Source organism: Stomoxys calcitrans, chromosome 3 (genome assembly GCF_963082655.1).
Source record: "Stomoxys calcitrans chromosome 3, idStoCalc2.1, whole genome shotgun sequence".
NCBI lineage: Eukaryota > Metazoa > Arthropoda > Insecta > Diptera > Muscidae > Stomoxys > Stomoxys calcitrans.
Genome location: NC_081554.1, coordinates 57,686,668 through 57,700,258, shown reverse-complemented (window position 1 = coordinate 57,700,258; position 13,591 = coordinate 57,686,668). Strand labels below are relative to the sequence as shown.

At 39.7% G+C, this 13,591-nt stretch overlaps 1 protein-coding gene across 3 annotated transcripts in view; it reads right to left on the bottom strand.

The window, feature by feature from the left end:
- LOC106081747 (nicotinate phosphoribosyltransferase) overlaps positions 1-13,591 on the bottom strand; it is a 114,156-nt gene that overhangs the window by 80,339 nt on the left and 20,226 nt on the right. For 2 of the 3 annotated variants that reach the window (XM_059364247.1, XM_059364249.1), the window contains exon 2: positions 4,247-4,635. In XM_059364247.1, the coding sequence (XP_059220230.1) occupies positions 4,247-4,346 (100 nt within the window). In that variant the 5' untranslated portion in view covers positions 4,347-4,635. Of the gene's footprint in view, positions 1-4,246; positions 4,636-4,888; positions 4,973-13,591 lie in introns of those variants that run through there. The other variant, XM_059364248.1, reaches the window with a different exon arrangement.

Here is a 13,591-nt window from a genome sequence, read left to right as displayed (position 1 = left end):
TTAAGCCTACATATTTATTACTCGATTTCATTGAAATTTGGAACAGAATGAGTTCTGTTAGACCTGGAGCTGGCAAAATATCGATGGTACTAACGATACTATTGTAACTACGATATCCCTGGTAAAAGAAGTTACATTGTCTTCTGTACGGATGGTTCCAAAATAGATGACCAGGTGGGCTAGTCATATCAAAAAGATTACACGACCACTGCAGTGTGTATCAAGCGGAGATCCTTTCAATTAAGTAAGTGGTGGAATGGCTAAGATATAATATCATAACGACGCTTCGCATAAATATCTTCTCGGGCAGCCATTAAATCTCTGGAGAATGTATTTCTGAACACAAAAACCGCCCTCGACTATAGCAGATCTATCAACGAGATGTCTGAACAGTTCAAAATTCATTTGTTCTGGGAGCCAGGCGGACGAGCTTGCGAGTCTAGGAATTACCCTACACGTTCCAGGGATACTGGAATCTGTGGGTATGCCTCTAGCGACATGTAAGCTAGGTTTTCAGGACCAGGCCCGAAGGACAACGAATAATAGATGCTCACAAAAGGGAAGTTTGTGATCATTCCAAAATTATGTGACCAGATTTAGACTTGAAGAGGTCTACCGCTTTGCTGTCATTGGCTAGAACAGACGTCTTAGTCATTGTGTCCGTCATAACAGATCACTGTCTAATCAGAAAACATGCTGACAGACTGAAGGTTGCCAGCAACGACTTTTGCAAAAGCTGTAAGGACATCGCAGAGGAAGAGACTATAGAACACCTTCTGCGTGTGTGTCCCACACTAGAGTCGGAAGGAGTTCCACTTTAGGTACTCATTTCTTTGGGAATCTGTCTGATTTAGCGGATGTGAACATTCGCAAGTAAGTGGGCTTTTTAAAGCGATCTGGATGGTTCAACGGTAGGAACTAGAAGGCATCTTCCTTCTTCTGTTCCTGTGGTATCACAATGGACGAAAACGTCGAAGTGAGTCTGATGGCAGACTGCCACTTAAACCTAACCTAACCTAGATAGGTTCAGACCATACTTTGCAAAAATTTTAGAGGTCGTAGGAGAAATTATGCAAAATTTCAACCATTTGCGCCCTCAAGAGGCTCAAGAAATACAATTGGGAGATCGGTTTATATGGGAGCTATATACGGTTATGGACCGATTGCTTGTCAAGAATTTTGGTTATAAAAGGAACAGATTTTAGAATTTTTTGGCCAAATAGGTTGAGAATGGAGCACTTTAGAGGCTCAAAAAGTGAATTCTGGAGATCGGTTTATATGGGGGCTTTATAAAGATATAGTCCGATATAGACGGCGACGGAGAACTCAGGGACAGAGATCTGTTTTAGATTGCCTGACCATAATACGGTCCTGCAGGCGGAGATAAGGGTGATCACGTAATGTGTGAGGTTGTGTGGTGCTAACGCGAAGACGTCGAGTAGAACAGGTTCGTGAACAGTCTTGGAATGTAAGAAGGAAATTAACGCCTTCTCTGAGGATGAAGGCCAGAGAACTACCGTCAATAAACTTGGTTAACCCGAAGCCTTCCGGGTCGATACAGTCCGAGTTAGGGCGTGGGCGACGAATGCGCATGTAACCCTGTGAAACAGCGAAGCGGTCGGTAAGAGGACGAAAATCCTAGGGTAAGAAAACGAGGCTATTACTGGAAGGAAGTAAAAAGGAGATCGGTATCATAACGGGACACATAGGACTACGAGCTCACTTATTAAAATCGGTGCGTTAAGTAATGGCATGTGTGAGGCAGGCGCGGATGATGATGAGACGTTGGAGCATTTCCTTTGTCATTACCCGGCTTTCGCGTCTTACAGATACCAGCACTTAGGTGGGAACACAATAACAGACATGAACCAACTTAGAGGCGTGGAAAACAATTTGGGATTTTGTAAGTAGCACGGAATTACCAACTTAGATTTTTTTTTGTGGTTATTTTTTTTATATTTAGAGCGCACAACAAGCCGATTACTGGCTTAGGTGTATGTCCATGGTGCATGGGGCGGATTAACCTAACTCATCAAGAGCTCATTTTTGCACATTGGATACGTAAAATTGTCGATTTTGGAGTGAAGATCAGCCAAAAGCATTGCAAGAGCTAGCAATGCATCCAGAAAAGGTCACAGTTTGTTGGGGTTCATGGGCTGGTGGCATCACTGGGCCGTACTTCTTCAAATATGATAAGAATCGTAACGTAACTGTGAATGATGAGCGCTACAGTGAAATGATATCCGACATTTTTTTGCCAAAAATGCATGTTTGACATGTGGTTTCAACAAGTTGGGGCCACATGCCACACAACACGCAACAATAGAGGCCATTTTTGTGAACATTTTATTTTTCGTTCAGGACAGGCCAATTGGCCGTCTAGATCGTGCAATTTAACGCCTTTAGACTATAATTTGTGGGGCTATATTAAAGCTCATGTCTATACAGATAAGCCCGCTTCAATTGACGCATTGGAAGACAATATTGAAGCATTTTTTCGTGAGATACCGGCCGAAATGTTGGAAAGAGTATGCCAAAATTGGACTAAGCGGATGGACCATTTGAGGCGCAGTCACGGTCAACATTTGCATGAAATAATCAACAAACGTTAACGATAACGATTCAAATAAAGATTTCATGCTTTATTCTGAATTGTATGTGTGTTTTTTTTGTAAAACTTTCCTATAGCTCTTAAAAAATCACCCTTTATAATCGAATACAAATATCTGAAGAAGTTTAAACAGAAAATTTAATTGTGGAAGTTATATCAAACTAAGGCCCAATTTTGCCCATTCACTTCAAACCCATAAATTTTTATACCCACCATCGAAGGATGGGGTATATTGTCATTCCGTTTGCAATACATCGAAATATCCATTTCCGACCCTAAAACGATCTAGCCATGTCCGTCCGTCTGTCTGTTGAAATCACGCTACCGTCTTTAAAAATAGAGATATTGAGCTGAAATTTTGCACAGATTCTTTTTTTGTTCATAAGCAGGTTAAGTTCGAAGATGGGCTATATCGGACAATATCTTGATATAGCCCCCATGTTGACCGATCCACCGATTTAGGGTCTTAGGCCCATAAAAGCCACATTTATTATCCGATTTTGCTGAAATTTGGGACAGTGAGTTGTGTTTGGCCAGTCGACTTTCTTCTTCAATTTGGCCCAGATCGGTCCAGATTTGGATATAGCTGCCATATAGACCGATCTCTCGATTTAAGTTTTTGGGCCCAAAAAAGGAGTATTTATTGTCCGATTTTGCCAAAATTTGGCCCAGATCGGTCCAGATTTGGATATAGCTGCCATATAGACCGATCTCTCGATTTAAGGTTTTGGGCCCATAAAAGGCGCATTTATTGTCCGATGTCGCCGAAATTTGGAACAGTGAGTTTTGTAAGGCCCTTCGACACCCTTCTTCAATTTGGCCCAGATCGGTCCAGATTTAGATATAGCTGCCATATAGACCGGTCGCTCGATTTAAGGTTTTGGGACCATAGAAGGCGCATTTATTGCCCGATTTCGCCGAAATTTGGGACAGTGAGTTAAGTTAGGACCCTCGATATACTTCTGCAATATGGCTCAGAACGGTCCAGATTTGTATATAGCTGCCATATAGACCCATCTGTCGATTTAAGGTTTTGGGGCCATAGAAGGCGCATTTATTGTCCGATTTCGCCGAAATTTGGGACAGTGAGTTTTGTTAGGCTCTTCCACATCCTTCTTCAATTTGGGTCAGATCGGTTCAGATTTGGATGTAGCTGCCATATAGACCGATAACTCGATTAAAAGTCTTGGCCCTATAAAAGGCGCATTTATAATCCGATTTCACTGAAATTTGACACAGTGACTTAAATTAGGCTTTTCGACATCCGTGTCGTATATGGTTCAAATCGGTTTATTTTTGGATATAGCTACTAAAAAGGCCAATATTTTGTTATATACAATTGAACAATGCCTTGTACTTATTAGTATTTTGTCCAAAACTATGGGTCATAAGGTATGAATTTTTCAACGGATATTGACGAAAGGTGGTTTACCTATATACCCGAGGTGGTGGGTATCCAAAGTTCGGCCCGGCCGAACTTAACGGCTTTTTACTTGTTTGTATAAAATTTCTAAAGAAAAATTTGCTTTCAGCACACTGATGGTCGTGGCTATATATACTCCCCTTTCTATGGTATAGGGTTTAAAAAAAATACTGATATATAATGTGTAGCATACAAATGTGGAGAAGACTTACCTGTTAGCAATGGCTGAACGACGCCATTCTGATTCATGCGTCCACGATCCATGAATTGTCCAACGCCTGAATTACTGCAACTCAATTCACGGTCACTCATGTCGCTCGGCTGTTTGTCGTCACAACGGCAAAACTCTGATAGATAATAATATAATGACAAGACGACACTTATATTTTATTGTTATTGATTTTTTCTTCCTCTTTTTTTACAGATTCTTCTCAATCAATTGCGACTTCTTTTTTTTCTAATATTTATAAACAATATTCAATATTATAATTTTTTTTTTCATAAATTTTGCCGTTTTAATTTTTTTGCTCTTGTTTTGAATATTTTTCACAATTGTTTTCCAGAGCGTTGCGCCTTGCTGATTGTTTAATTTTGTTAATTTCTAAAACAGAAACAAGAGAGGCATAGTGAAAGGGAAGCGGGGAAAAACATCAAGAAAAAAAATACACATTTTAATTCAACTCATTAATTGCTTTAATCGACAATGACCGAACATAAACCGGACAACGCACAGCACCAGAAAATTGAATTTCAATTTTCGAATTATTGAACACCAACTGCAAATTAAAAAAAAAAAAAATATTCGGTTCACAACAGTTCTATCCACCACACAACCATACACGCAGCTTACACACCCCACACTAACAACGTTCCAGTTCAACGTACAAACGGTTACTGATTTCGCATTTCAATACACTTTGTATTCGCTTCAATGTCATGACAACTTTGAGCAAAAAAGCGGCAAAATGATCAATAGACATACAGACAGACAGACAGATCTTTCTCTTTTTGCTTTAAAACACAAAAAACAATACAAAACTTTTTTTGAGAGAGAGAGCGAAATGTTTAGTTTTTTTGCAAAAAAAAACAGATTAGAATACAACAACAATGGGGAGAAACATTGCTGCTATGCGAAACAAATTTTAGCTGAATATCGCTCTGTCTCCCACTCTAGTGGCGCGTACCACAGTTATCATTGTCGGCTATAATCCATAAAAACATAAAACAATATAGCGGCAATATTGCCATATAATCAAGTTGCTGATTAATTGTGATGGTGATGCGTTGCGATGCGATACTTTCCAAGATCACAATTTTACAGCAATTTGCACTACATTGTCAAAAAACAAATATTAACATTATTAACAACAAAACAGAAATATATTTGAGTAGATAAAATGAAAGCTATAAAAAATATGGAACATAAATGGAGCAAATTCCCTCATATAATCATGGGCAAAAATAAATTCCACAGCCAAAAAAAAAGAGAAAATATTAAAAAAAATGATTTTAAATGCGACAACTCTCATACCCTATGGCTCTATTTTATGATGTGTTGCTTACTTATGTCACTTGAAATTGAAACAAAATCTAAAAAAAAAACAAGTGACAAAATGCCAGGAGGAGGGCCTTTTCATCATCAAGAGGAAGATGATAATGAGGAATATCCGGAATATCCCCATTGAGCGGCCTTTATCATGCCTATATAAAAACACTTCCCACACTACATAAACTCATTTATGAATGAATGCATCTGGCAACCCTGAAATTGTATTTGCAACCAGCTGATACGCCAATAGCTTGCAAACTTGAATTACAAAAGTGGCTGATGCAATCAATTATGTAGCTAAAGCTGATATTACATATGACAAGACTTGTCATATGTAATTTCAACCAGTAAGGAATGGCAAAAGTAAGGCGGTCCCGACTGTATAATACCCTACACCTACCCTTTAAGTATAATGTGGGAACTATATCCAATTCTGAGCCAATTTTGGCGGATCTTTTCAGATGGGTTATTAACAATCCGTATCAAATTTGTAGCAAATGTGTTCAAACTGTAATAAAAACGGTTGACAAATGACAACATTATTGGAAATTACCCAAAATCTGACGAACATATATATTTGGGAGCTATATCTAATTCTGGAGCGATTTGAAGCATACTTCTCAGATATTGTGGTAGTCGTCGATGAAAGCGTTTTGTAAAATTTTTACAAGATTGGTCAAAAGATGTGCTTGCAGCAGTGGCTCTTCGAGTAAAAATCGGGCGATATACATATATGACACCTATATCTATTGGGTCGCCCAAAAAGTAATTGCAGATTTTTCGGTCGGCCAAATGAAGTTGATGATGACCAAAGCATTAATCGAATTGGATCGTCATGTAACTGAGCGTGAGATAGGAGAGAAGTTAAATATACCAAAATCAACTGTTCATTATCACATAAAAAGTCTTGGACTGGTGAAAAAGCTTGATATTTGGGTACCACATGTATTGAAAGAAATTCATTTAACAAAACGAATCAACGCTTGTGATATGCACCTTAAACGCAATAAATTCGATCCGTTTTTAAAACGAATCATAACTGGAGATGAAAAATGGATTGTTTACAACAACGTTAGTCGAAAACGATCATGGTCCAAGCATGGTGAACCAGCTCAAACCACTTCAAAGGCTGATATCCACCAAAAGAAGGTTATGCTGTCTGTTTGGTGGGATTGGAAGGGTGTGGTATATTTTGAGCTGCTTCCAAGGAACCAAACGATTAATTCGGATGTTTACTGTCAACAATTGGACAAATTGAATACAGCCATCAAGGAGAAGCGACCAGAATTGGTCAATCGTAAAGGTGTCATATTCCACCAGGACAACGCTAGACCGCACACATCTTTGGTCACTCGCCAAAAACTGAGTGAGCTTGGCTGGGAACTTTTGATGCATCCACCATATAGCCCTGACCTTGCACCATCAGACTCCCATTTATTTCGATCTTTGCGGAACTCCTTAAATGGTAAAACTTTCGGCAATGATGAGGCTATAAAATCGCACTTGGTTCAGTTTTTTGCAGATAAAGGCCAGAAGTTCTATGAGCGTGGAATACAAAATTTGCCAGGAAGATGGCAAAAGGTTATCGAACAAAATGGTAATTATATATTTGATTAAAGTTCATTCTAAGTTTTATTAAAAATTCATTTACTTTCTTTTAAAAAATCCGCAATTACTTTTTAGGCAACCCAATAGAATGAACTTTAATCAAATATAATTTTTTACACTTTTTTCTAAAGCAAGCTAGAGTCACAAGCTGCGAAGCAGAGTCACAAGCTGTGAAAAAATTTGTCAACGCCGACTATATGAAAAATCCGCAATTACTTTTTGGGCAACCCAATATATAAATATATATATAAATATATATATATATGTGGATATATATAAATATATATCCACATATATATATGGAGGTTCTACAACATGGCCTTATGGGCTGTGGCCTCGGTATAAATGCGGGAGGGGCGGAACTGGTTCAGTTCATTCGTAGGCGGAAAATTACAATGGAATGAAGACTGAAAATGAAATCTATACTCTCACCAGAAGCTCGTAGGTAGAAGGTGAAGTTTGAGGGTCAAGCTCACGATCTGAATGTTCTCGGCATTCGAAACTAGCGGACGTTTTTGCAATGGTTAGCATGTCTGCCTATGACGCCGAACGCTTGGGTTTAAATCCCGGCATGAACACCACACAAATTTTTAGCGGTGGTTATTACCTTACTAATGCTGGCTACAGTTGTGAAGTATGCCCATATGTTAAAACTTCTCTACTAAGAGGTGTCGCTTTGCGAACGCAACTTATCATTGAACTTAACTTTAATCGGTCTGCTCTCATGGATATGGGAGAAGTATCCTCTGTCCCTTAATGGAATGTTAGCGGAGTTTGTTCTTCTGTTAGGAATTAAAACAATATACTAAGACATCTTAACTACGCAAAATGTTTTCTAAGGATCCCATCATACACAGCTTCCTTAGACCAGCCATGAGACTTGCTTCAAGTATAACCAAACGTCTTTGGATAGAGACAAATTTTACATGCAGCAAAAATATGGTCGGCAACAACTAGAGCCACAAGAGCTGCCTTTGCAAGGATATTGCAAGCTACAAGCCATTTAAAACGGTCAGGCCGAAAGGAATCATCTTTGCACTGCTGTAGAAATCCCCCGAAACATGTCAAAAGTTAAAAAAGAGAACACGGCAGAATGCAGGAACGAATACTACGCAGCCTTTAGCCTCTTCAGAAGCATATAAGCAGTGCAAATATGCAACGTTACACTTCTCGCTTCCTGAGAAATCACAATGGAACTTTCAGTAAGAATAAACAGGGTTAACATTTGATGGTGAGGGATATTTTGGAAGCCAGAATTAAATTGGTGGATGCAATATAGCTCTATAAGTACGGAAGTTACACCCGCAGATAATCCTATTTGGGACAATGTCGATGACTACAAGATAATGTGGGCGGTATACAGCTAACAGCCGTTTTAATCGGACGGAAACCCTGCTGAAACGCATTATTGGGCAAGTCGAACTTGACATAGCAGTCAAGTTAGTCTTGTCTACGAAAAACTATAGGCCCATAAATCTGCCTTAGTTAATGCTCCAAAAATGGAAATACGGATTGGTTTGAATGTGAGCGCAGTCATACCTCAAAGTCAGATGAATGGAAACGAAGTGCACCATAGGAACTTGAGGCACATCAGTCAATTGGCCCCCACAACCACGCTTACAGGACCATACCGGGTGGTCTTTGATTCAATGCTGTTCTGGCGGACTAAGACAGAGTAAAATCCGTAAGGCACTGTGACAGAGGAAAAAGCCGTAAGACACGTTACTGCAGAAGAATGTTCGGTAGTAGGTGGAATGGGTCTCAGAGTACATGGCATGGAAACCTTTTCATGATAGTATTTTCATGGAACACATATGCAATAGCAAAGATTGGATAGCGGATACAGTGTTTGAGGATTTTCACCAATAGTACCTACATAAAGACGAGACAAGTAGGTCTCCTCTAAGTCAAGTGATTTCGGAAGGTACAACCGGAAGAATGTGAGAACTTTTAGGCAAATATGCCATAACAAATATCGCATTAGAAATTCTGTAGAGAAATCTTTCACCCTAAACACCAAGTTTTTATGTGGACAGTATTTCAGTATGGACAGGATCGCTCAACATTTTTCGAAGGATGATGTTGGCTAGGAAGCAGGCAGGAGTTCACCCAAAAGATTATGAAATGTGGAGCACTTGCATCGCGTAGGGATGTGAAGACTGGCTTATATCGGGATCACGGGAGGGTTGCTTTTCGTTGACTTTTGTGGTCCATATTCGGAACAGTTCCGCCAAGGTATCTCTTAAGCTGAGGGAGATCTGCCACTATTACGCAGCTACACTATCGGCTATACGTTCTATACGTCTCTTTCGCAGCAAGAAGAGGGAAATGGAAAGACGTGAGTGTGCGCGAATTGAGATGTTCAGGTGCCAGAGTGAAGTTCAAAAATTCTACCAAAGCATTAAGCATCAAACCGACGGCTTTGGTACAGGCACATCCTCCTGCAGAGACAAAGAAGGAAATCTGCTACTGTCCGATGATGGCGGCAAAGAGGACACCGCAGAACCAATATATGATGATGGTATAGAATGTGTACCACCTAGTCAAGATGAGGTCGAAGAAATAGTGACCCGACTGAAGAACAACAAGGAAGCAGAAGACGATGGGTTGCCTGGCTAGTAGAAGAAAAAGAACGCATACCCGATGATTGGAACCTCATCATACTGTGTGTCGTACACAAGAAAGGAAACAAGACAGTATGTGCCAACTACGGAGGAATAAGTCTCCTCTCCATCGCATTAAAGATACTCTCGAGCGTACTGTGTGAAAGATTAAAACTTAAAATCAATGAGATAATTGGGCCTTATCGATACGCCTTTAGAAATGCTTAATTCAACACAAACCAGATATTTACACTGCGCCAAATCTTGGAAGACACGAAAAGGACAAATCAACACCTACCATCTTTTCGTTGACTATAAAACTTACCTTCGACAGCATAAACTCAAGACTTGTCTGAGTTTGGTATCCCTGCGAAACTAATACGACTTTGCAGGATGACGCTCCGAACCATTCAATACCAAACGAGGTTTGATTTCTTTATCGTGTGATCTCTTTAATATCCTGCTGGAGAAGATTATACGAGATGCAGGTATGCTCTCCTATGCCGAGACATCGATATTATAGATCGGTCACCGGAAGAAGCAATAGCAACCTTTGAAAGTATAAACAGGGAATCAACGAAATTGGGTTTGACAGTAAATGCAGATAAGACAAAGTGGATGATAGCAACTCCCAGAAAATCTTGTACAACCGATCAGATAAAGCAAATGGAAAAAGTTGGGAACTACAACTTTGAGATAGTCAGCAACTTTATGTACCTCGGCACCGCCATAATTGAAATAAATTGCACAAGTTTTGAAATAAAACGAAGGATAATACTGGCTAACAGATGCTACTTTGGACTGAGCAAAGCCACTTCCCGACGGACGAAAATTACACTACACAAGACACTAATACTACCCGTGCTGTCGTATGGCTCCGAAGCATGGGTACTTGCGAAAACAGATGAGTCACTACTTGGAGTGTTTGAGAGAAAAATCCTTCGTAAAATATTTGGACCAGTTTGGGTTAATGGAGAATATAAGCGTCGTATATCCACAAGCAGTACATTACACAAGAGCAAAGCCACCTCTCGATGGACGAAAATTACACTACACAAGACACTGATACTACCCGTGCTGGTGTGTGGCTCCGAAGTATGAGTACTTGCGAAAGCAGGTGAGGCAGAACTTGGAGTGTTTGAGATAAAAATCCATCGTTAAATATTTCGACCAGTTTGCGTTAATGGAGAATATAAGCGTCGTATGAACCACGGGCTGTGTGACGACGATTGCTCAGTTAAACGCATCAAAATGCAACGGTTCCATTGGCTAGGTCATGTTATCAGAATGGATGAAGAAGTCCCAGCAGAGAAGTATTTTAATCACGGTGCCACACGCAAACCGAGACGACCAAGATTAAGTGGTAGGAGACACCTCGAAACTTGGTGTCGGAGATTTCAGAAAAAGCGCCGAAGATCGAAGCGCTTGGAACGCTATTCTACGTTCGGCAAATGGGACAAATGTTCTGTCATAGCCAATTTATGTACGTATGGCGGCATACAAAGCTTTGAATTCGTCGTTGTTGTTCTTGTGAAGGGCTCCATCGGGTCAATCTGGTACGTACAACCCAAACGGCTGCAATGGGATTGGAATTCGAATTCGTGAACGGTGAATTCAATGTACATGACCAAATGTTTAGAGCCCCTGAATAGACTCCATTCTCATGATATAGCACGGACTTGGGTTGCGATGTTATTCCGAATATGAAAGAGTTCCTGAGTAACGAGCGAACTGGTCACCAGTCTTGCGTATCTGTCATTTGTTGAGCTACTGAACTTATCAGAAGGTATGGGTAGTGCGTAGGTGGTGAGGTGGCAATATATAGGGTAGCTGCAACAAAGTGTTACCAAGTTTACGCTGGTATATCCGTTAAACTACATATACACGGATGCAGATAGGCCAGAATACTGTAGCCTGCCTTCGATCGTAGAAGGATGAACGAATTGCTTGCTTTAGGCAGGAGCTCACTTAGCGCTTTGGCTGGAGGCATAACCGAATACTTTGTGATAAGCTTTTTAAAGGCACAGATATTAGTCGCGCTTAGTGACAAGAAGCTTGAAGCTAATTTGTATGGATCAGGTTGATGACTTGCTGTGTTCCTCGCCTGATCCGCAGGAGCACAGACTCTCCATCTTGTAGAGATTTTTTTAGCTTGTAAGCAGTAAGCCATTTACTATCCAAGAGTTGATGAAAAATTCTTCCAAAATATGTACCTAGTTTTAGGAGAATAACGTCAAAGACAATAAGTAAAAGTGTGCTAAGTTCGGCCGAGCGGAATCTTGGGAACCCACCACCAAGGATTCTGCTAAAAATTTATACAAAAAAAATTATTTGAAGGGCATTATTTTATTCTATTAAAGCTTCTATGAACCGAACAACGATGATCGAGAGAATGGGTTACATTGGAGCTATATCAGGTGATTGACTGATTTGGACCGTAATTGGCACAGTTGTTGAAAGTCGTGATAGAACACCGCATACAAAATTTACAAAAATTGCGTTTTGTCAAATCGGGAAATGGGTTTATATGGGAGCTATATCAGGTTAAAGACGGATTTGAACCGTACTTGGCACAGTTGTTGGAAGTCACAATAGAACATTACATGTAAAATTTCAGCCAACTCGGATGAAAATTGAGGCTTCCAGGGGCTCAAGAAGTCAAATCGGGAGATCGGTTTATATGGGAGCTATATCCAAATCTGAACCGATATGGCCCATTTGCAATCCCCAACAACCTACATCAATATAAAGAATCTGGGCAAAATTTCAAGCGGCTAGCTTTACGAGTTCAACCCCTATTGTGATTTCGACAGACGGACGGACATGGCTAGATCGAATCAGAATGTCGAGACCATCGCAGATCATTATTTCGATGTGTTATAAATGACTAGGTTAGTATAATCCCCTCCTATGGTGATGTGTATAAAAATATTCCTCATCAAATATTACTATAAGCCACTAAACAACAGTACATGAAAGCTAAAAAAATGCCAACCTATTCCCACGATATGTCTACTAATTTTGATTAATTCTATTGCAAATATAAAATAAAACGCATGCTTTAAAATAACCAACCTATCGACTTGGCATTATTTATTGTTTCCACTCAAAAATGATACACCTATTTACCTAATTTATCTTTTCGTGTCATTAAACTGTGCCAACATTTGAAAAAAAAAAAACGAAAATCAGCGCGTACAAATGTCTAGATATTGGCATAGGTCATAAATGACTCACAACGTGATTTTTTTAAAAATACTTTCGAATAGTTTCTCGTTTCGTTTCTCTTTCGTTGAGATGCGCCTCCAACTCTCTGTGTGTGTATGCCTTTGGCTTTTCTCAATTGAAGCGTTTTGCTTAAAATCATCATCATTGAATGTACCAAATTCTAAACAAATAACCAAGCAAAACAAGTAAAAACGCATTAAGTTCGGCCGTGTCGAATTTTTGATACCCACCACCATGGATATGTTTATTATCAAAATTTGTTAAAGCGCTACTATATCGATATTAATACCCAAATATAGTCCGATCTTAATCATATTTGATTCAGATGCCGAGAAGCTCTATACAAGTAACAGTTCGAAATTCCGGTAATAAGTGCGCCGTTTATGTGATTAATTCCGATGATCGATCTATATGACAGCTATATCTAAATATGGTCCGATCTGAACCATATTTGGGTTGCATGTCGGGAGGCTTAAAGCAGCTCACTGTTTATTTTCAAAATTCGAGAATAAATGTGCCTTTGTGGTCTTTAGGTCCAAATGCTGACGATTGGTCTCTATGGCAGCTAT